Source organism: Marmota monax, unplaced genomic scaffold (genome assembly GCF_021218885.2).
Source record: "Marmota monax isolate L192 unplaced genomic scaffold, Marmota_monax_Labrador192_F-V1.1 WCK01_AAM20220418_F8-fsc00055, whole genome shotgun sequence".
NCBI classification, from domain to species: Eukaryota; Metazoa; Chordata; class Mammalia; order Rodentia; family Sciuridae; genus Marmota; species Marmota monax.
The window spans coordinates 7690767-7714040 of record NW_026695205.1 but is presented as its reverse complement, the minus strand read 5'-3'; the positions used below and the strand labels follow the sequence as shown (position 1 = coordinate 7714040).

At 44.5% G+C, this 23274-nt stretch overlaps 1 protein-coding gene across 2 annotated transcripts in view; it reads left to right on the top strand.

Moving 5' to 3' along the window:
* Prrx1 (paired related homeobox 1) overlaps positions 1 to 23274 on the top strand; it is a 68816-nt gene that overhangs the window by 28380 nt on the left and 17162 nt on the right. For both annotated transcript variants that reach the window (XM_046430120.2, XM_046430122.2), the window contains exon 2: positions 22447 to 22622. In XM_046430120.2, the coding sequence (XP_046286076.1) occupies positions 22447 to 22622 (176 nt within the window). The remainder of the gene's footprint in view (positions 1 to 22446; positions 22623 to 23274) is intronic.

Below are 23274 nucleotides of genomic sequence, written 5' to 3'. Positions count from 1 at the left end.
AGGGTTTTAATTTTCTAACGCACTTTGAAGGACCCTGCTGCCACAGAGGACCTTATTACCGCATACTTTGCTTTCTAGGTGCAAGTGTGTTCAAATCCCAGGTGCAAATATACCCAAATTCCAGCACCATAAGGTTTTATTCTCTCACCTGCACTTATTATGGTGTCTGCCAGTGCATGAAATGCGGGAGAAAGCTTGTATCCATTTTTTGTAGATGAATTTAGGAAACAAAAATTGTAACATCAAATCTTTGAATTCAGAGTTGAAAGAGAAGCTAGTAGTAATCAAACAAACCTATTCTGGGAGGTGAAATTCCTTCTCTGGTATTCTTGGCAGACAGCACCCATCCTTGCTAAAAGGTTTCACAGACAGGGATTGCACTATCTCACAGACCAGCTGTTTCCTTCACAGGGTGGAAATGATTGTTACAAAAAATGGTTTGAAAAGTCTGTATGTGTGCGTGTGTGTCTGCATATTCCCTGCATAGCTGTGCTTTCTTATTCACTAGCAGTTCACAAGGCTGAGAAGTGTGATCATGCTTGTGGGGAACGTAAGAGAACCGGACAGTCCTTCAGACCTGGGGGGGTGTGCCTGCAGTATTTGTCACGGTTTTCAGAAAGCACAGTTCTGTTTTGGTACCAAGCACAACTGTTTTATTGATTCAGGATTTCTACCATTTTACAATGAAAGCAGATTGTAAATAAAACTTTACTGATTCTTTTCTTTTTTCTTCTTTTCCTGTAGTAACCAAATGCCTTCAGCCACTGGAGTCTAATGAGTAACAGCTGTGCTTGAAGGGTTCCTGTAGATAAAAATCAAAACGATGATAACATCTTGGATTTTCTGTTGTTAGAATAACAGTGGGCTTAGGAATTAAGAAGCGGCTAACAGCAGCAGTTCTTCTAACTTGTCATTCCGCTCTTCCTGAAGCCAGCTAGCAAACTGGCAGAGTAGAAGGACTGGGAGAGCTGCCGAAGCCAGGTGCCCTGCTTCTCGTTGCAAGAACTTGCAATGGGGAGGGTTTGATGGAGGTCTTTGGAAGCCTGACATGCAAGATATCCGATAGTGTGACTGAACGCAATAACTGTACCCCACGGACTGTTGGAGTGAGAAGGGCGGCTTTCCAAACACCTCATTTACAAAATGAGGAAACTGAAGCGATTTGCACAGATCAGCTAGTTAGCTGGAGAACTGTAACTGAAACCCGAGTCCCTCTTTAATGGTCATTATGTCCTACCAATGGCTTCCTCACAGTGGCAATATGGTTGCAGCCACTCAAAATAAGGTGCTATATAAGTACTATACATCTGAACTTTCTGTTGGATGTTGGTTTTTCCTTCCTTCTACCAGTATCTTTGTGAAACATGTGATGCTAAGCATCACCTGTCCACGCACACTTGCGAGAAGGAGCCAGTGTTCTGGGTGGAGAAGTCACTCTCCTATGCTGGGGCTTTGTGAGATCCACAGCCGCCGTTAGACAGAGGAAAGTATTTTCTTCTTAGGAACCGGGACCAAAAGCATTTGTATTGCCAGTTTTGAGTTCTTTTCAAGAAGACATATCAACTTCTGGTGAATTATATTTCCCCTTAGTTCAAACTCAGGTTTCCAGGCAACAGGAAATCTGTCAGAGGTCTCTGAGCGTACTTTCTCACACACATTTCTCCTAACTGTCCTGACCTCTACCTTCATATTTTTTTTTTCTATATTTTCTGGGCCCTTTGTTAGACTCTCAGTTGAAATCATAGCACATGCCTCAAAAGCAACGTAGGATGTTTTTTTCCTGGGGTTGCCAGATGTCCAGTGTGGAGAAATAACAATAGAATGGCTTTCTCTAAATCTCAACATCGAGGCGCTGATGCTTTAGTCCCCCCGCATCGGTGGTGGGCGACATGTCCACGTGCTTCACTCCTGCACTGGTCACTCGTGTGGGGGGCAGACCAGGCAGGACAGTAGAGAGAGTGGCACTGAGCAGTCCTTGGCCACGCAACAGGTGAGCCTGCCACGCCAGTCTTCTGCTGCTTGAAGAGGTGGCACAGCAGGAACTGTGAAGGCATTGTCAGCCTTGCCCGGCAGGGACATTCTGTGTTGGAGAAGAGGCAGACCCACAACCCACTCTCATACTTTATGATTGACATTGTGAGCTCCTCGTGTGCAGTGCTCAGAGAGGAATGCACCCAGTATTCCTGTAGTTATGAAATGATAACTCAAAGTGCAGCAGGCCAGCCAGAAAGGATGTGTGGTTAAGCTTTGTCAAACTATTTGAAGCCATTTATGAGTAAAAAAAACCTCATCAAGTGTCTCCTACAAATCCAATTTTCCAGTTTAAAAAAGAAAAGGCAATGAACATACTCCATTTGTGCTAGAGATTAGTATCCCTTTATTTAAATGCAAATTATTTTAAAAGCTAGGAGAACCTATAAAATTTTAAATATTCCACACCAGGGGCTAACTAACACTAAAAGTCTTTGTCAAATAAAATGAATTCTCCCAGATCTGCTTTGAGCTACTTTCTTTGCCTCTAAGCACAGCCTCTCTTAGAGGAAGGAAACAGTAAAGTTCTCACAGAGAGAGAAAACGTTTACCACTCAGTAAAACTCCCGGGCCTTGCTGTGTGAGAGCTTTAATTCAGCCCGGCTCACTCCTCCATGAGTTAATTTAGAGTGCCAATAAAAGGAGATTATTTTTGGACTGCGAATCTGCCTGGCACATTCTTTGAACTTAATAGAGCTAAATAAAGTCTCCGAACTCCTGTGATTTTTGGAGACGAAGGTCACTCACAAGTGATAGCCCTGTGACAGTTTTTATGAACACAGCAAGCCACATGTGAAAGAGCATTCTCTGATCTGGACAGATGGGGGTGGTATGCATGAATAGACCCACTTCCTAGACAAACATCCACTGGAGAAGACATGGAAGGTGAGTCAGTAGCTGCAGGGCACCCATACCTGTACACATGCACCTGTCCAGAGGCCACAAGAGGAACTGGGTAGCTCAGGAATGAGTGAGACAGGCAGGATGCGTGTCACTGTCCCTTAGCTCTGGTTGATAGGTGGAGCTGAGTTCCACTGGACAAAGCATTTAGCCTCTTTGAACCTCAGTTGCTTTATTATAAAATGGGAACCATGATTTCCTTTGGTGGGTTAGAATATTGTATGCATAAGTTTATTAATTCATAATCCCCATGTAATTATAGTATCTTAGTTTTGATTGTTTTCCTTCCCAGTATTGACCTTTTCAATGTTCTTCTGATGATACATGCAAGACAAGCACTTCATAGAAAATTAGGGAATAATACAGAAAGGAAGAAAAGGAAAAACCCATTATTGTAATCTCTCAGAGGTGAATGCATTTTCAACATCATGGTTTATTTCCGTCTAGTCTCTTTGCTGAATATTTTTTATACAGTTAAGAACATACCATACATGTGTCTGGGATCCTTACTATACACGCACATCTCAGTGTTCTTTCATGTCATTAAAAAGCCTTCACGAACACAGCTTCCAGCAGTGCGTCGTGGTCTTCTCTGCGTCGGCGTCATCTTGAGATCCTCAGCTTTGACGAGGTGCCAATCACACGTAAGCAGTTCACGTGCACTTGGTTCCCACGGATCATAGATGTCTGCGTGCTGGGGCAAATATGGCAACAAAAACAAGAATACTGAAGAGAATAATATTCATCTGTACGCCTCACTCCTCTGACGAAACTTGAGGACCGTTTAAACTAACTTGATGGCAAGAAGGTGACCATAACACAGTAATGACCCCGTGCTCGGTGGCAGTTAGAGCTAAATGAGGATGCACGCCTATCTGTTTCTTGAGGGAAACCTGTCACCATTATATAGCCACTTGAAAAAAGATTCTTACAAAACATTTGAACAACTGAAAACAAAGAATCTCTTTGTTTTTCTGTTCCCAAGGAACGAAATCATTTAAAGATGGGTCAGTCCTCCTCCGTGCCACGCAGAGGTGCCTTCCGAGCACACATAGGCATCACTCAGGGTGGGGAGGCCGCTTCAGAATCAGTCACAGTCGAGGCCTTTGGCTGATTAAAAGCCACTCTTTTTTCTGACCGTTTAGCCTCTTGAAGCATGGAGGGGAATAACACCACGTTATCTTCAGCTTTCAGAAGTCGGTCTCGTGTTTTCCTTTTTATCAACGGAGCACATTCAGCGCCGAGCTGGGGCCGAGGTGCTGCAGACTTTGGCCCGGGAGCCCTCAGTGCCCACTGCCGAGCTGCCGCGTCTTTCTTCTGGAAGCTCTTGGCCTCCGGCCCCATGCCCCCGCTGAGTGGAGGGAGAGAGCTGCGGACGAGGAAGGGTCGAGGCAGAAGGGCCCCTGGTCTGACCCTCCCTCAGCCAGGGCAGGCCACAGGGACTGTCTGTACCCTGCGTGCGGCGGTGTTGATGGTCTGTAATCCCATGTCAGGGTAATTGACGGTGAAGTCTGCACTTTTACAGCTAATGATAAATAGGTCTTTTAAAGGTTGTAATTTCTTGTTTAACCAATGCCAGTTGCAAATACTTTGTGCTGAGAAATAATTTCTCTCTGCCAAATAAAACACAGTGGAAGTCTGTGGTGTGCTTTTCGGCTTATTGTTAGTCACAGCCTGCCTGACAGGGCACTTTCTATGTGGGAGATAAATGCCCAGGCCTTGGCTGCCAACTTCAGCACAGAAAGGACTTTTCTTGTGGAAAAGACATTTTTGTTTCTCCAGCAAACATTAATGAAGTTTTTTTTTTCCTCCTTCTTCTTCTTTTTTCTTTTTTATTCTTTTACAAAACCCCTTCAGAGGAGTAAATGTTTGGTTCCTTGAAGTGAGAAGGGCCTTTGGGTTTTAAATATTTCTCCTTTCTTTCTCTGTTCCACTCAGGAGTCTGATTTGCACGCAGTCCTCCAGATGAACAGGGGAAGGAGCTGCCATCAGTTCCCAGATAACCAACTCTCTGGGCAGATTCCTCAGGACCTGCACGCTTCAGCACTGAAGGGTCATTGGCAGTAAAAGGTGCCTGGAGAACAGAGAGGAGGGACACAGGCCTCTGTGGGCCCCAGAGAGACAGGGTTCCAGGATCTAAGCTGATCTACTCCTTTGAAATGAAGCAAAGCACATAAAGACACACTGAGAAGTGTGTAGCTTCATAGTACAAACGGATGGGCTTCTAGGGCTTTCATATACACCCACATAAAATCATATCTACATATCATACATAACTGTATATCGTAGATATGATCATTTAGATGTCAGCAGAGTTAGCAACTTTAAAATAGCATACAGTCATTTTGTTAAACAAATGAATTGCCATACCTGATTTTATGCCTTTTAGAGAATTTTTAATGAATCAGTTGCTTGAGGTGGGGCTCTCCAGGAGCCCAGGAAAGCTGGTTCTAGATGGAGTGCTGGAGTGGGGGTGCGCCCAACCAGTCCAGGCTCCTGGGGGAGCACTGCTATCACAGCTGCCTTCTAGAGGGTGCATGGACCCTTAGGATACATGTGTGGACCATCTGGAAAGTCCTTCAGATCTCCCCCTTATACTTAAAAATTACACGCCTCCATGTCTTGAATTCATAGTTTGTGTCTTTGGTTAGTGGGTACATGGATACTTCATGGATTGAGAGAGAGACAACCAGGAGCCTTAACAACAGACCTAGACAGGGGACAACATGAGAGATGGGCAGAGATATTATGGTAGGCATTTAACAACCAGAGGGGCTGTGTGTCCTGACCGTTAAATGTAGCAGGACAGGATATATTATTAGTCCTGACATTTCGAATCTGCAACACGTGGTTGTTTGTCTCAAGCCCAGCCCAAATCAAGCACCATGCCATCACAGGATCTGTGAAAGACCAAGCTGCTCCTATGCCCACCTTTCCCATTGAAACCCTTTACCAACCTCCTGCACTGCAGCATGAAGTCCCAAGGCCTTACCACCCCGTCAAACTCCCCACCACCTGGCTCCACATGCCCTGCTACAGCCCTGTGGTTCTTGTCTTCAAGACCCAGGTGCTCAGCAGACCAGCCAGCAGCTGATCCTCACGACCACGCATCTTCACCAGTCTAGTTTTCTGAACCTAAAATTAGGACACCCACACCCTTCTTAGGGCTGTTGTGAGGAAGAAATGAAGTAGAAGCCCACTCTTGGAAATGAGCAACAGCCTCTATCATCCCGCTCTGCCAGGCACAAATGGTCTTCTCCCTTCCTTCAAAATCTAGGGCAACCAGTTGCCCTGTTCTGGGCCCCTTTTCTCATGTTTCACCTCATCTCTAAGGAGGAGTTGATCCCTTCTTCACGCCACGGCTTACAGTAGCCCCTTATTACTTTTCTTAACTCAGTTTTGGAAGTTACTTGATTATGTATCCGTTTACTAAATTGTGAGCTTTTTGTGGGGGTGTGGCCTGTTGACCTTTCACACTGACCAGTCTTTGTTCAACAAGCATGAGTCACCCCAAACAGAAAGAAAACACAAGACAGAAAATCTAAATCGTGATTCACCATTGCAACTGAATTTAAATTTCATGACTTAATTAAATTAATTTAATTTGCGGGCATCTGATCATTTCATCTGTATTCAGGACAAATGCTTTGCTTGTTTCATTCAGAAATTATAACCTCAGAGCTATAACTTTTCCGTCCTAGAACTAGGAAGTGGAGAACTGTCAGGAAATGGATCTGTCAACCTCCTCTCTGCAGAGTTGGGAGTGCTGGGCACTGGGTGTGGCGACTGGGAGCAGCTCTGTGCTTCTGCACTCAGATGTAATCTCCAAAACAGAACAACTCAGGAGAGAACCACCCAATGTGGCTTCTTAAGAGGCGACGACCAGTTTCTTAGGTTGAATTGTCCACATTCACATAAGAAGAGCCCACATTTTGAGTGGTTTCTTTGTATTTTCCATTGTCTTGTCACATGAGTATTCTCTGAAGAGTAAATGCTCAAAGTCTTAATTTTATTTTTATAGTACCTAAGATGAAGACAGTATAATACGGCTCTCCCACAAATGGTAAAAGCAGAGTTATTTCCAGCAACTTGGGATTCCAGAAAGCTGAGGTTGTGGCAGGTGGGTGATTTATGATGCCAAATAATGGATGGGTACTAGATCTGTGTGATTACCTCCTTCCCATCGGCCTCACATAATCAGATTTATGCTCCCACGATTCAGAGAGGGGTTTGTGACTGGTGGGTGGATCAGGGGAAGAGTAGAAATATCCCACAGGCTGGAACCTCAATTCTCAAAAACAAACCAAATATACAGATTTTGAAAGTCATCTAATCACAACCCAATCATATCAAGAAGTTGATCCATTTATCTATTTCAATTTCTGGGTACACCTAATACTTTCTTCAAATTCCTATCCACTTCTTAAATATTCTTCCATTTCTTAACAGCTGTTAGGAATGACATTTTATAACCTCTGAACTTATTCAGGATCACTGGTTGCTTGGATGCCCAGGAGAGCAAAGGCATTTCAGAGCTTGAAAGATGCTTCACCAGCTGGGAGCCCTGGCCACGCTGCTCAGCTGCACTCCAGGTTTCCTTCTCCTCAGGACAGAGACAACAGTAACTGCCCAGGGCTGTAATATGGAACAGATTGTGCAAAGTGCTTAGCACTGGTTCTTAGCAAACAGTAGGCACTCAATAATTACTTATTATTCAGAAATATCTGTTCGGGATTTCCTAGGAAATCGTCCTGACCCAACATCACCTTAACTCCTAGGAAGTGTAAAGGAAATCACGAGCTACACTCTCTGCCCTCAGAGTTCATGTGGATGACGTCTGTCTTGATGCCTAGTGATATTTAGAAAGCCATCTTGTTTGAACCGCATGACACAATCCTTTGAGACACCTGGGACTTCTCTTTTCTTTTTCATTTGTTAAGAATCCGGAGGTCAGAAAGGAGGAATTTGCTGAAAGACGGAGAGTGGCAGTCAGGGCTGGCTCTATGCAGCAAGTGTCTAGTTGAGACTAAAATATACAGAAAACAAAGAAGATAATATGAAAACATGCAGCAAGGTGCTAAATTGTGTGAATCAGGATCAGAATTAAGAAAAGAGAATAATTAATGTGCCTGACTAAGTGGGGAAAGGAGAAAAAGCTTTTGATTAAAAGGTAGAAATAATGAGTTTACTATTTTTTTTAAATCAGAAATATTACTAAACACAGGTTTCCCTTGCACATTACATTAGATAAATGTGACTTAGTTTTGCCAAAGTATATTAATTATTAGTTGTTTGGTTAAAATCATATCAAGTGCTCTTTTGTTGTTCTATGAAGATATTTGGAATATAAATGAAATACCATATGTGATGTGTTTTATGACCTTTGGAAGAAAGTCACTACATAAATGCAGCCTCTCATCCTTCAGAAGTTATGAACCCAGTTCCATTTTCTCTGATGGACGTCTCTCTTTTCCAACTGTACTGAAGTATAGTGGGAACATAGATTTCTAGTTGTTTTTTATGAAATTCAGAATTCTCCAGGCTATGGTTAACTTTTGGCTTGAGACCACAAAAAACACGCTGCAAATATTCATCATATCCATAGGTGAAGTTGGGTACACAAGATGTGATTGATTTGTTGGCCATCGGTCACCGCTGTCACTGTGAGGACTGTATACAGACTTGCTCTCTTCGCTCTGCTGTGTTCCTGAGAGCCTTAGGAAGCAAGACATTCTTTGACAAGGAAGCGGCATACATCTTCCTGTCTTCTGTCCTTAGTCCCCACACAGGATGACCTTGGAGAAGCTCACCTTCCTAACAGTCTTTATTGGAGCAAGTGAAATGGTAGGCAGATTCCCCAGTAGATCTGAGCCCTGGCTGTACTATCCTGTGCACCAAACTTTTTCTAATCTTAGATATTCGACTTTCACACTCGGTCTGGGGAGCCAGTGTTCTTCTGGACCCTCTCCTTTTGGAAGAGGCATCAGCTTGGAATCTGACCAACAGGCCTACTTTCTGTTGTTACTGGACGCTTTGTGCCATTATTTTTCCAACCCTGACAAGAAACTGCTTTTCTAGAGGGACCCCTAAAACTTACATAGTGGCTCTGGTCTGGACTTTGAAACACTCCATAAATGGTTTCAAAGGTGGGATAGTCTCAATGTATTGACTCTCAGAGTTGATATTGCAGAATCACCTCAGTGATTCATCCTCAGTGAACACCATTGCTTTCCCCCATTTCCTTTTCTTTCCATGTTGCATCAATGCGTGATTTAAGGTCCCATCGAAGTCGTGCTGGGTGGTGCCAACCAGCACGAGTTGGCAATTGACTTCCCTTGGAACCTTGAGTACTGTGCTTAGTTTATTTAAGTTTTAAACATCTGAAATATCTATTTAAGTTTTCTTTTGTTTATGACTGAGTTCAGCTGGCAGTGATGTATGAGCCATTGTCTGGGAACTCCCACCAGAAACTCATATGTCAAGGTGAGTTACCAGATACAGTTAGTGCTGGACTAGGTAATGACGCTAGGTCTCAGCAGTTTAGTGGGCTATGCAAGAGCCCAAACAAGTAAATCTTTCTCAGTGCAACAAGTTGGACTTTTCCACTCTGGGCAGTTGGCTCTGCTTTTAGTTCTCATGTTTATAGCACTGTTGTTCCCAGTTTAACTGAGGAATCTCGGAGCTAAGTCACACACACACTCCACATCTTTTAAAGAAATTATATTCCTCGACTTTAAACATTAGATTATTTAAAAACTTTATAGCCTTACAAAATAGTTTCCATCTTTACTTTCTTCTCAAATGTTTGAATGACTGAAAATCCTCTCCATTTTTTAAAAAACTTATCTAAAAGGAAATAAGTATCCATACAGTGTTGAAATAACTCTGATATCTGCAAAGATCATTGTGAATCTTATTTAAACATCAAAGACATTAAAAATTTGACTATAGAAATTATACGAAATCAATTACACAGTATCTAAATCAATCCATTGTTAAATTCATAGATTTCAAACTTGGATATAATTTGTACATGAATGCATTATTCTTTACTGTATACCTCATTGAGGGCATGGATTTATTTATTGGTCAGGTACTTAAAAAGAAATACTGTGCCCTTTCTGAATAGCAATAGAAATAGAAGTGACATTCTTAGGATTACACGTTTTCAGGCCAGACACAGGGTGAGAACTCAGGTTGTCTCACTTTAACCCATTGGACAGTCCTCACCCTTGCCTATCATATGATGTGGTCTTTCTCATAAATTTCTATGAATTTTTTTACCAATATCAGATTTTTGAAAATATAGAAAAGGTTATAAAATTACTATTGTGTAAATATGGTCTGGGGCTATGTCTAATTAAACTTTGACATAAAAAATTAGGTTTCTCTCATGGGGCTGGGGATATAGCTCAGTTGGTAGAGTGCTTTCCTGACATGCACAAGGCCCTGAGTTTGATTTCCAGCACCACAAAAAAGAAAAAAAGTTAGGTCTCTTCACTCAAGAAGTTAACTACCGGTATCACTTGATGGCCGTTTAGGATTAATGGGCAGGAAAGTTCAGTGTCACTCAGCCTTGGGAAGCCCCAATATTGGTGCTCAAAGTAGACATCTACAGGGAAGACCATGATAATCTTTCTAGCCAAGGAAATTTTCCCCCAAACTAACAGGAATATGGTACAGGGAGAAGCTTAATGACATTATTAAGGGACAGTGGCAACTACAAGCCCCGGTACAGAAACATCAACAAACTCAGCTGGGGTCTGGACAGCACAGTGGAATAGCAGGAAACCAGGAGAATACTGCACATTTCTCCTGACCAGAGAGAAAATTTAAAATGTAGCTTGGCATGTCTTCATTTTTGCCTGAATCAGTTAAAACACACGCAAACATTCACACACACACACACACACACACACACACACATTGTTTAAATGACTTATGGCAAATGCTATATTTATGAAATCTGGTTTTCTAAAATTCCTTCTCCCATCGACTCACCTAATCAGTATCAGTGAGTCCCTTGAGCTCATAAAATCTTCAAGTTTATTCCTAAGGTATTTTATTTTAAAATTGCTGACTTCTGAGTAAGTTAAACAAATTATTAAGCCCTGTGTTATTTTAATCAAAATTGCAGAAAGAGAAGAAATACGAAAGCTGGCAAATCTAACCCTAGCAGTTCTGGGGACTAAGGCAGGAGGATCACAAGATCACAAGATCACAAGTTCAAGCCCCGCCTCAGCAACTTAGAGAGACCCTAATTCAAAATAAAAAATGAAGAGACTGGGGATGTCTTCAGAGGTTAAGCACCCGGGTTTCAGTTGAAAGGAAGGAAGGAAGGAAGGAAGGAAGGGAAAGAAAGAAAGAAAGAAAGAGAAAGGAGGGATGGAGGGAGGGAGGGAAGGAAGGAAGGAAGGAAGGAAGGAAGGAAGGAATCAAAGTCTCACAGTGGTTGGGGAACGCTTCATAGTGGAATCAAACATGAGCCTGTCCTAGTCTTGGTTCTACATTTTACTATATTAAAAGTCCTTAAAACAATTTAAAAATTGGAAAACTTTAAAAACAGAGGAAACCTAAATAAAGGCCCAAGGACGTGGGAGGAAGGACTCTGCAGTGGATACAGGTGCCAAGGAGGGGTGGCAGGTGTGATGAGAGCCCTCCTCCCTGTCCTCGGCTGTCCTCCTGTACAGATTATCCTTCTCTCTTTAACCAGCAGTACTTTTTATTAGTCTCTCCTCCATCCTGGCTTCTTCCTGCCATGAGCTGAGCGGTATGAACTCCTTTGCCAACTCTTGGAGGATGGGGATTGGGACGTGGTGGTCAAGACATGAGTCACAGTGACACATAGATTACTCATGGGTTTCCACGCCAGGCAGACAGAATCACCTATTAACAAGGACTTCTTCAGGGCTGTTTGACAGCAGGGGACGTGATTCAGTGGAATAAGATTGTTCCACATGGATTTTTGGATATTTTGCCCAAATCTGACTTTTTTTTTCTCTCATGACCTATGACCTTAGTACATCAATTTCCTTACGAGTGAAAGCAGTCACATTTCCCTAGAGAAGAAATCACTGTGGAATTAAGGTTTAGGCGGTTGACAGGCTGCAGCGTTCCTGTATGTTGGAGAATGAATTAACCAGGCTTTGGCTCAAGCTTCTTTGCCAGTGAAAGGGAACAGAAAACCCAGGACTGGTAATGACTAACTAGAAGAAAATATCACCTAAAACTAAACGTGTTTTGGGAACATTGAAATGACTGTGTCAGATCACGCCTTTTGAGACTTCCTTCATCTTTACTGGGAGCAAGATGGCCAGCGGTCCATGTTCCTCATTGTTCTGAGTCGAACATTTATTGAGGGCTACTAAGAAGTATAGGGCTCTGGCCCTTGATACAAAGTCATGGCCATAGGAAGTACATGGAAGGCCTGGGTGACAGCTTACCCTGGGGACTTTCCATGCCTTTCAGAGACCACCAAGCCTTTGTCCCTGGAAAAGGTGTGTGTCAGGACCTTCGCATGGAAACTGATCCCTGGAAAGAGCTGTCTGTTTGGGCGGCTAAGCATGAATTGAGCAGGGTGTGTGGGTAGACACTGTCACCAAGCACAGTCTAACATTCACTTAGTAAGCATAAGAAGAGTGAGTGCCTGGAGCGTGTTAGGCAGCAATGCTAGGCGCTGGCACGCCACCGACACCAGGTCCCACAGGTGCCTGCCTCATGAAGCTGCTTCACCTGGTGCAAAGGCAACCAACTAGATAATCAGATTGTCGCTGATGGAGAATAATGAGAAGCCTGTTGAGGAGAGAGGCTTCCTGCAAAGAGTGGCAAGGTAAGTGAGGCCTGGAGTCGGGCAGCTGCAGTTGTAGAGTCGGTGGGTGAGCGAGGCCAGCACGTGTGGTCAGACAAAAAGAAACAAGCTCCAAGAAGCAGATAGAGGGAAGACCAGGGAGTGTGTGTCTGTGACCATTAGCAGGGCCACCAGAGTGGGCTGAATGCAGTGACCAGCGCTCGTGCAGTTGAGAGAGGGACGCTGAACTTCAAGAGACAGAGAGCAGCTGCAGCTGACAGAGCCCTGTGACCCAGCACTTTGCTTTGGCCCCTCTGTCCTCCTCCTGGCCCACGGCTGGCCCTGAGGGCCCCGCGACTATGGGGAGATACTCTCTGCCACTGTACTTTGCAAGTGCTGTTGGCCTCTCTCCCAGGTCAGCTTAAGTTCCATGAGAGCAGCCTGCAAGTGACACTTCTCTGCTCAGAGTGTCTCCTTGCCTGTAGGTCCTCAGTCTGTTCAGTGAGGATGACAGTGAGAGGATATGAAAGTCCAGACTGGTTTTGGCCATGGTGAGTGGCACCAATTTGGAGATTAGCCTAAAGTGGTTGATACAAGCTGTTCTCAGCAAGGTCAGTGCCCAGGGCTGCATCGTCAAGGATGGTGAAGGACAGACAAGAGACACATAGGTGTTGTTACTTCCTTTTATTAGTTTAAAGGATAAACTGACTCTTAGGAGCTTGCTAGCTTTCTTTTTTCTCTATAGTTATAGGTGAACTAATTCATTTATTAAATAAAAGTTCACATTAATTTCAGTCTGGAGACTTATTCCTGCCGAGTGCTTTGGGCATGAATAAGTAGGTCACCCTAACTTTCCCAGGCATGGTGATCATAACCCAGGCCTCATCCAGTCAAAGTTTTCCTTAAAAAAACAAAACAAAACAAAACAAAATCACCACCCACCACCAAAAGAACATAATCCAGTCATCACCCAAAACAAACAGTTATTGAAAGTTTTCTGCTGGGAGGTGCTGGCATTGTGCAGACTGTCCCAGAACCCTACGATCCTGGACCTGAAGACGTCCAGTCATGAGGCTGGCCTGTGAGAGCCTCCAGTTAGGACATCGAGATACAGACTTGGCCAATAACTCTCCTGTCGTGGAGTCCAGGCCTCCAGTTCCCCAACCTGTGGCCATTTCTGCAATGGTTCCATCAGAACTAGCACATGCTAAGATATAAAGCCAAGTTCAAAGAAGTACGTGTCACTAGTTGTTACAATTTGCATAATTTAAAAATGTATGTGTTCTTCGTATCTTAAATTCATTGTTATGAAACAAACCTTTACATCCCCACAAGATCCATATGTTGAAGCCATAGTCTTCAATGTGAGGCTCTTGGCAGATGAGGCTTTGAGAAACAATAGGTTTAATGAGGCCTTGACGGAATCAGTGCCTTACGAGAGTAGAATGCACGCCCTACGCCGCCTCCCCTCATACCTCGTGAGGATACTGCAAGAAGACCACAGTTTGCAAGCCAGAAGGAGGGCTCTCAGCAGATGTCAGAGAGGCCAGCACCCAGATCCTAGGCCTTCATGGCCTTCAGAACTGCTGTTTAAGCCAACTAGTCTGTGGTATTTGGCTATGGCGGCCTGAGCTAAGACAGCAACCCATTTTACAGATAAGAAAACGGAAACCCAGAGATGTTACAGAGGGGTACTTTCCTCTAAAAATTTTAAGCTATAAGCAACTATTTACCCTTTGTACTTTCTTGTTCTTTAAAAAGGATTTTGGCGGGTAGGATTATGGCTTAGTGGTAGGGCACTCAGCATGAGTGAGACCCTGGGTTTGATCCTCAGTACCACATAAAGATAAATAGTATTGTGTCCATCTACAACTAAAAAAAATTTTTAAAAAGAGAGGATTGTTTAAAAAAATTCTTTATTTTTTTACCTAAGTGGAATTCTAAAATGTCAAGCTTCTCACATTGACCACATCAGCATGTTTCTGTCTTCATGTTATTTTGGTATCCAAGACCAGAGTAACAACTGAGAGGGACTAATTTAATCTCCTGTGCAGACCTGTTTGCTTACGCACTGTTACAGAATCACCCTTGGTTCTCTCTCTCTCCGTGATGAAAAGCTTATTCTGCTTCCTGAGGTTTCTGGTCTATGGGATTCTTGTCCTTTTAACTGAACGTAAAAATGAGGAAGAATGGCAAGTCATGCCTCTATTCTCAAGAGTTCAAATGCCTCGTAATTATTTTTGTTCAAGCAGAAGAGCTGTCCCTGCTGGTGACTCCCGTCCCTCTGAGAGCTGAGCTCACCCAGTAACTGTGTCCATCTTCTTCATTGTCCATCTTCTTCATTGCTGCGGCTCCCACCAGTGTTTCCCAGGTTTACCAAAGAGCATGAAAACAATGACCAAAAAAGAAATTATTTAAAAATGACTTGTGTAGCTGCTTCTAGTGAGAAGATGCCAGTTTCTGCTGCCGTGTTGTGATCAGTGTTGTGTCTTTTACAAAGTGACAACAGTCCTAACTACAAAGCAGGAAACCCACCAGAAGCAGGCGAGCAGCATACACCCCGCCAGCGCCCGTGATCCTGACCAAAGGCCGGGCTCTTCCGAGGGACCACACACCTGCCATGATGCAAGTTTAGAAAGATTATTAAGTCTTGGAATCACTCTTTCCCCCCAAACTTTGCCTTCCTTGGTTTCTTTTTATCTTTTGGAATTTCCCAAAGTGCTCAGACATTTTTTAAAAGTCATTGAGTAAACATTGAGTAACATGACCCAATTTTTGTGTTTTTAGACATGTGGCAACCAAATTAGTTAACCCAAAGCAAATGGGCTGGGAAATAATTGAATTTTCATGGCCGGTCTTTAGCCATTGGCTGCCACCTTCCTTTTCCCTGTGTTTTGTAACAAACCTAATTTCTAGTATGATTACTTGTTCAAGGCATCGATTCTTTGCCTGACTGCTCAATCTGCTTGCTTTCTGAATATTTCTTTTCAAAACTCTGAATTTAGAAAGAAAAATTGGCTTGGTAGAAAGCCAGGACTTGACTAAGCAGGAGAGGGGCCACATAGAGCTTTGGGGACAAACATCTATGTGTGACTTCCCGTGCAATTTTCTGTCTCCCACCATGCCCCGCGCCTGCTGATGTTTAAAGTTTTTGTTCATTTTCCAGCTCCCTGGTTCTCAGTGATGCTCTTGTCAAGGCCAACCATGCCATGTCACCATATCTGAATGACTTTCTTGCTTCGTTGCCAGTCATTTCACGGAAGGACAGCAGAGTGCCAGCAGTGAGCAGGAGCCGAGGGCAGAGCAGCCCTGGCTCTGAGCAGCCCATTTCCCTGCAGAAGTTGCAGCAGCTGTGGTAGCAGTGAGACCCTCACTTAGAAATGCCTGCTCTGTGCTGGACTCTGTGGCCATCTGAGTTCCTTAAGTCCTCCAAGGACCCCGAGAAGTAGGTAGCCTTACTCTCATTTTATTGTTATGAAAACCAAGGCTCAGAGAAGTGACATGCATCATCCGAGTCCACACAGATGGCAGGGGCAGGGGCAGGGGCTGTGGGACACAGGTTACCCCATCTCTGAGCTGGTGTGCTTTCTACTCCACCCCACCCTGTTCCCTTTCTGGTTATCGTCAGTCGGCTCTGATAAAGATTCTTATTTCCTACCTTTTTTTTTTTATTTTGGTATCCTGCATTAAATTGAGAAAATAATGAGTGATTTGTCCATAGAGAAATTGGGAGTAGCTTACATGTCTGAAACTAGACTTGTGTGCCTTTATCACAGAGAAGGTGTCCTGTCCAATAACTGGGACACTACGACAAGGACACTGATATCTGGCTCCAGCACACCTGGTTATTAGCTTGTACTTACTGGGGCGGACACGAGCTTCAGTCAGGTACAGACACAAACCTTGTGCTCTGGAGCTGTAGTCCAACCTCGACTCACAATCACATGGAAACGGCAGCCTGGTACTCCCAGCACAGCCCCAGGAGACGCTGGCGTTCTGCTGCGGGGAGGCCTGCTCTGGGTGGGAATCTGGGGACCTGACAGGAATTCTTAAGGACAAATCCTGAAGGACTGAAACAGATAAAGCAGGTGGATTGTGTTAACCTTTTTGGCCTATAGAAGTGTATTTGTCCTACAGAGGTGGACGGACATATATGAGATGAAGTCCAAAGCAGCAAAAGTCACATTTGGCGCCTCTTGTTCCCCAGGGTTTTCTGTCTCACAGGAAATCCAGTATGACCAGGAGCTAGCTGAGCACTGTCCGTACAGCCATGGTGACTTCACTGAGCTTTGGCTCATCATTTTGGTCAAAACCATTCAGATTAATGTTTTTTCATACTCTTCAAAGCATTTTATTCTCCAAAGAACATAATGCATCCTCCAAATTGCATTGGAGGTGTTTTAGTGTTACTTTCTAGTCCTTAGAGTGCTGGCTGGCTGAGCCCATCTCTGCTAGGTGTGCTGTAAAGGGAAACACACTCTATTCTACGGGCAGAGCCCAGGCCTGGCAGCTCTGATGTGATGATGCCCCCAGGATGGACAGCAGCTGCACAGTTGGGCGTTCATGTTGGCAGAGCCTGGCACTCTGGGCAGGGATGCTGGGATGCTGTGGTCCAAGACCACTGGCCCCTCTGCCCTGGAGAGAGCGCCGTGTGCTGCTGATCCCAACTCTGATTGAGCTGTGCGGAGCACCACTGTTCTGCAACAGTCTTCCTGGATAAGTGACCTGTGAGCCATTTATCAGGGCATATGTTAAAAAAAAGCTGTCCTAATCTCAGATGAAGCAGCCAAAGAAACGTCAATGAGTGCCACAGGCGCGTTTCACTGCTTTTCATAGGCCTTGCAATAAAAGCTAAACAGTTTTAAGTGGCTTTTGCAATTATACTTCCTTTCAATTTTCCAAAGGTTACAGGGCCTGCACCACACAAATCCCATTAAAGTAAGTAGCTGTTGTGCAATATAAGTGCCTTTGGAAACATTCTTCGATGCCCATAAAATGATCAGCGGGCTGCAATGTGGATCCGCTCGCCTGCCATGTTTTCAACCAAAAGCGGATGAGGAGCTTTGATGTGGTGGTTGGTTTCTGCTACTGAAGCTGGAGTTTTATCTTCTTGCACCAGATTTCTTCCCAAACTGATGTGACTCAGGCATTGGAAACACATTTTTTTTTCTGATTTGATTTTATTTCTGAAATATATTCTTACCGTACCTTTAAATTATGCTAGGGTGATCACGGATTTGGGATCCCCGAGTTCCTCCCACAGGACCCAGCAGAAGCAGGCAGGGACTGCTGGGGTTAACAGAAGCCTGCGCAGAGAGCGAGGCCTTAGTGCATAGGGCTCCCACACGCTGCCTGGTCCCCACAGGGTGACTAGGTGTCACTAGTGCCTTCTCCACCCTCCTCCTGGGCCACCTCTGCAGCCCCAGGAGGAGTCCAGAGCAAGCCTTGTGCTGGAGCGGTGCTAGGGCCCCTGTTCCTTCATGTCCCATCTGAAGGCACATGGGGACTCTACCTTAGGCTTCTTTCCTTGAGAAGAGCCTCACATGTGTGCTGATCCCCAGGAAACACCGCCCTCTCCAACATTTTGCTTAAATGATTCATTTATTCTGTAGTTGTTTTTCACATAAGGGATAAAAGTGAAGTCTCATTCCTGCGTCTATACAGGAAGAGGATCTCAAAGCTTCCCATCTCTAAATCTGATACCCAAACTATCTGAAGAAAGAACACTGTAGAAAGTTTATTTTCCCTCTACAGTTAAAGTCATGTAGACACAAAGACAATACCAGCCCTAGTTATTGTCTTTGCACTATTAAAAAGAATAATCAGAATTCAGAAATCACACACCCTTTAAGATTTTGGATGAATTACTCAGGTTCTAATACTTTGAGCTAATTCTACACCAGAATACCACTCTAACATTTCCAACTTTGTCATTTGATTTGTCAAGGGTCCCCATATTTTTTCGATAGGAATACCTGGATGCATTAAGGTGACAGGACATTTACATAAAATGATTTTAAAAAGTTTTTGATGAGATACTAATGTATGTGAGTATATATATGAATATCATGTATGTGTGTGTATATAAATGTGTGTACACATATATATTATATGAATTCAGAGATGGGGGAGGTCAATATGGACTGGAGCTATCCAGAAAGTCTTACAGAGGAGGTAAGATTTGAGATGTGTCTCAGGAAACAGATTTTGGACCTTATCTGAAAATGAAGAAGTGAGAATGTGTTCATGGGGAGAGAGTAGAGATGGATGTGCACTCCTGTGCTACGCTGACCCTGCACGTGCTCATGGAGGCCCTTGGGGAAAATGCAGCAAAACTGGACTGGATTGAAATGGCTGTCCTAGCCCTTGCCTGTGTAATGGCTGTTGTGGTAGGAATGACATGATACACGCTGATCTTCTTTCTTAGATATAATTAGTATGGAAAGCTCTGCCTGGGTGGCAGCTCCTATCTTACTCTGGATGCTTCATTATTTCTCTCTTACACAACATGGGTATTGTAATTTGTTCTTAAGAGTAGAATAGAGGTAATTTGGTGAGGCCCTAAGCAACTTGGCGAGAACCTGTCTCAAAATAAAAAAGGGCTGGGGCTATGACTCAGTGGTAGAGTCCCTGGATTCAGTCCCCAATATGAGGGGATAGGGAGGGAGAAGACTGGCAATACTTGCATATTTGCAATTAATTTAGACCAATAAAATTATAAAATCTGCAAGTACTTTGGATTTGAAACATCATGATTTTGATAAAAACACATTTACTCTGAGGCTTGGTGCATCCCAACCAACAAAGAATGAGATGCATCTAACGTCCCGTCAGAGTCACTCTCCCTGGACAGTGTGGAGTCACCCCTCACTGTAGCTGTTTTCACAAGATGATCCTCCTGCCATGACGAAAGTACACTGTCCACTCCCTGATCCTCAGCCAGGGCCAGGAACCCGAGAGCTGTGTCTACCCAGGCCCTTCAGGTGCCTGCATTTGTAAACTTGTGCAGTTTCTGTTTCCCCGCAGGCTGGTGCAGATGCTGTTCTGTGCTCAGGACAGGATCCGACCAGGTCTGCGAGACAAGAAGCGAGCGAAGGGCAGCTGCTGCAGCGCTCCCTGTTGCCCGCCCGTCGTCTCTTCCTATTATACTTCCACTTAGAAGGACATTTGCCAGATCCAGACTCCAGGGACCCCTGTTATTTGCGTGTCTTTTCTCACCTTCAACATGATCTGGTCTGATGTTTTCATTTGTTAAAAACAACAAGAACGTTCACTGGGAAACTTCTGCTGGCCTGGTTTCAAGTCATCATAGCTATTTATTCCCTGTCATAAACTGTGATTCTCCGTTTCCCTTACTCCCACGTCAGGGGAGTTGGTGGTTTATGGTGGACGGTCAGTGGAATTTGAAAGAACAGTGGAAGATTTCAAAAAACTACTGGGGGATTACATAGCAGGTTGTAGCACTGAGAACAAAACATAAAGTATTCTTGCTCTTGATTGTAGTTTGGCAACACAAGAAGAAACTTAGGAAGACTTAGGAAGCAGCATAAAGGATTTAGGGTTTAAGGTTCTACCTGAGAAAGAATTTTATATGAGGGAAGAAAAGAAATCATGGTATTGACTTAACAAATGATTCCTTTATGTGATTAAAAATAAAAGCTTAGGTATAGTTAGTCTCAGTGGGAAAAACATGGAAGTCAAGGACATTTTGCAGAGTCTTGTTTATTGGGAGCAGGTGTCAGTACTTGCAGAGCCCTGGAAGAGCCAAGGAGATCGAAGTCCAAGCCATATAGCACTGTGGACAGAGTCTGTGAGAAGGAAATGTAAAGACACATGCTTCCAAACATGGAGCTGAGCAAGAGGAGACACGTGTAAGACAACGGCTAAAAGGTGTTTGATCCTCAGTGTCTGAATTCCATAAACTACTTTTACTACTAGCTAAATAGTGGGATAATCAGTGACGTTGGTTGGAGTATTCTAGGTTCTGCATAGACTCCAGAAATTGGGATTAAATTGGCTTCATTCTCAAGATGTGGCTGATCTGATATTCTCACTGAGTGGCAGAGGTGCCATCGAGGCAGGCTTCTCAGGGAGGTCCCTCAAGTGTGAAAAACCAGAGGGGACCAACTGGGCACACCCAGGAAGCACAGAGAATGCTACAGGAATCTGGGTGAGATCATACAAACTCTGGTACAAAGACAGTTTTCTAAGGACAAGAGAAGTTTCATGTCTTCCCTGAAAACACATTCAACAACCGTTATGCATGGGGGTGCTCTAACTAACTGAGGAAACGCCAGGCTCCCCTACTTGGAGCTCCAGGGCTTCCTGGAGAGACAGCTCTGCACAGAAGGCCTTGGAGGCCTGGCTCTCTTGGACTTGAGCTGCACTTTGGATCCAAATGCGAATCCAGAACATGTTCACTTTGTAACAAGAGTATTAGAGCGAGGCGGCTGTTCTGTTCTTTGGACATTGTGGTTGGTGCTGGTAGTTTTGTTGAGAGTGTTCTGCGGTTAAAATCACAGGTCAAGAGACTATACACGTTAAAAATAAATAGCTGAGAGCTACTTTCTGCTGAATTTGGAACAAGTGGCCAGGTTCTCTTTTTTCCCATCTTCACTCAAACTCCTTGCAATTTTCTTTGGGCTGAGCCTTTCAGGGGAGAGGTATGGAAATAGAGGGTCAGTTCCTCAGGAGAACTTTGGGCCTGGGCAGTGGGTGCTGTGGGTCTCTGGGGGCTGTGCAGGCCCTTGGCTGCTTGGGGCTCTGCTGTTGGCTGGACGATGGTGTTAGCACGGTGGGATTCTGCTCCGCTTCACAATCTATCACTCGTATCTAGGGCTTGGTGGGGCGGCAGGAAGGGGCACACTGCTCTCTGACGGCCATGCGCAGGCTGTGTGCCTGGCCTTTGGGAGAGCGAGAGCACAGCACGGCGGGATCCTGGCAGGGCAACACTTAGGGCTGGGATTCTCCAAAGGTCCCTAAATTCCCAGGGCCCTAAGACTCTCAAGTTTGAGTGAAACTGTTTCAGAGATCTTGGGACCTTGTTCCTCATTCTTGGGTTCTCACAGGGTGAGTTCCAGGCTCATGCTGGCTTGGGTTGAGGGTGCTGGGGCCCTGTCCCCGATCGAGGCTCAAGCCCCGGAAGCAGGCCTGGCAAAGCACCGAGCTGCAGGTGAATGCTCCTAGGACTTATCTGCTGTTTCAAGAAGAGTACAGTGAAACAGAAATCTCTTTAGTTGGTGTGAACACAGTTTCTTCTCTGCAACTCTGTGTTTGTGTTCATGTTTGTATGTTTTGGAGAAGGAACCAGGAGCTACTTTTTCTACTTGGTTATGAAACTATAACAATGAACATAATATTGTCTAAGACATGGTCCAAAAAATTCCTCCATCTCTGGTGAAGCCAGAGAACATGGCCAAGAGTGAGATTGTCCTTTAGCTTTTGAAAGGACAGGCTTTAAGGAACATGTAAGCAGAGTCTCTCCAGCTGTTGGTTCAGGTCTGGTCCATGCTTAGAAGCAAAAATCAAGCATCAGAACCACTGGGAGTTCTGGGCAAATGACCTTAGGAGCACCAATGCCAACATTTGCACAAGGAACATAGGACTTTTATAAGGATGCGAGCAAATGAAGCAATCTCTAGAGAACTATAAAAAAAGAAAAAAGAAAAAGTGCTAACTGGGACCTATAAGGTGAATTTGGATCCTTATCATGAACTTCTCTGTTCCAGATGATCAGCTGAACTCAGAGGAGAAGAAGAAGAGAAAGCAGCGGAGAAACAGGACAACCTTCAACAGCAGCCAGCTGCAGGCCTTGGAGCGTGTGTTTGAGAGGACGCACTACCCGGATGCCTTCGTGCGGGAAGACCTTGCGCGCCGTGTGAACCTCACCGAGGCCAGAGTGCAGGTAACGCCTGCTGTGGGTGGGTGGCAGCGAGCACCCCCGCAGCTGCACAACTGTCCAGACTGCTTAGTACCCATGTTGCAGCTTTCAGACCGAGCTGGTACGACTGAGGTTGCAAGTGGGCAGCACAGAGACAGATGCACGCTTTTACCTGTTTGCTTGGTATTTTTAAGAACCAGATGGAATGCATTTAGGTGGGGCAGCTTGGTATTTGCTCCAGGTCCACTCCTCCCTGGTGTTATTGACCCTTCCAGATTCACGTTACATACCCTGTCCATCTGAACATTTGACTCTGCACCCCAGCTTACAATTTGAGCATCAGTTTGGCCAAAGAGGTTAATTCTTCTCAGCTCAGCTCTCCTCCCCGGGCTTTGGGAATGTGCAAACCTTCCAGAAACTCGCTGTGAGTACACAGGGTTGTGCACAGCCTTGGAAGTGGGAAATGGAGGGCAAGGAAGTAAGAACACATTCAAGTAGGTGACTTTTACATCTTCCCCGTGTCCCAACAAGGACATGTAGACAGGGTAAGAGGGAGGAGCAGTTCTGAGCAGCATTCGTGTCATGACACACTGACTGCAGCCAGACATCCAGAAGACGATATGGCTGTGACTGTGTTCTTCAGCAGAGATGACAGTACAACACTGCGGGGTCCTTG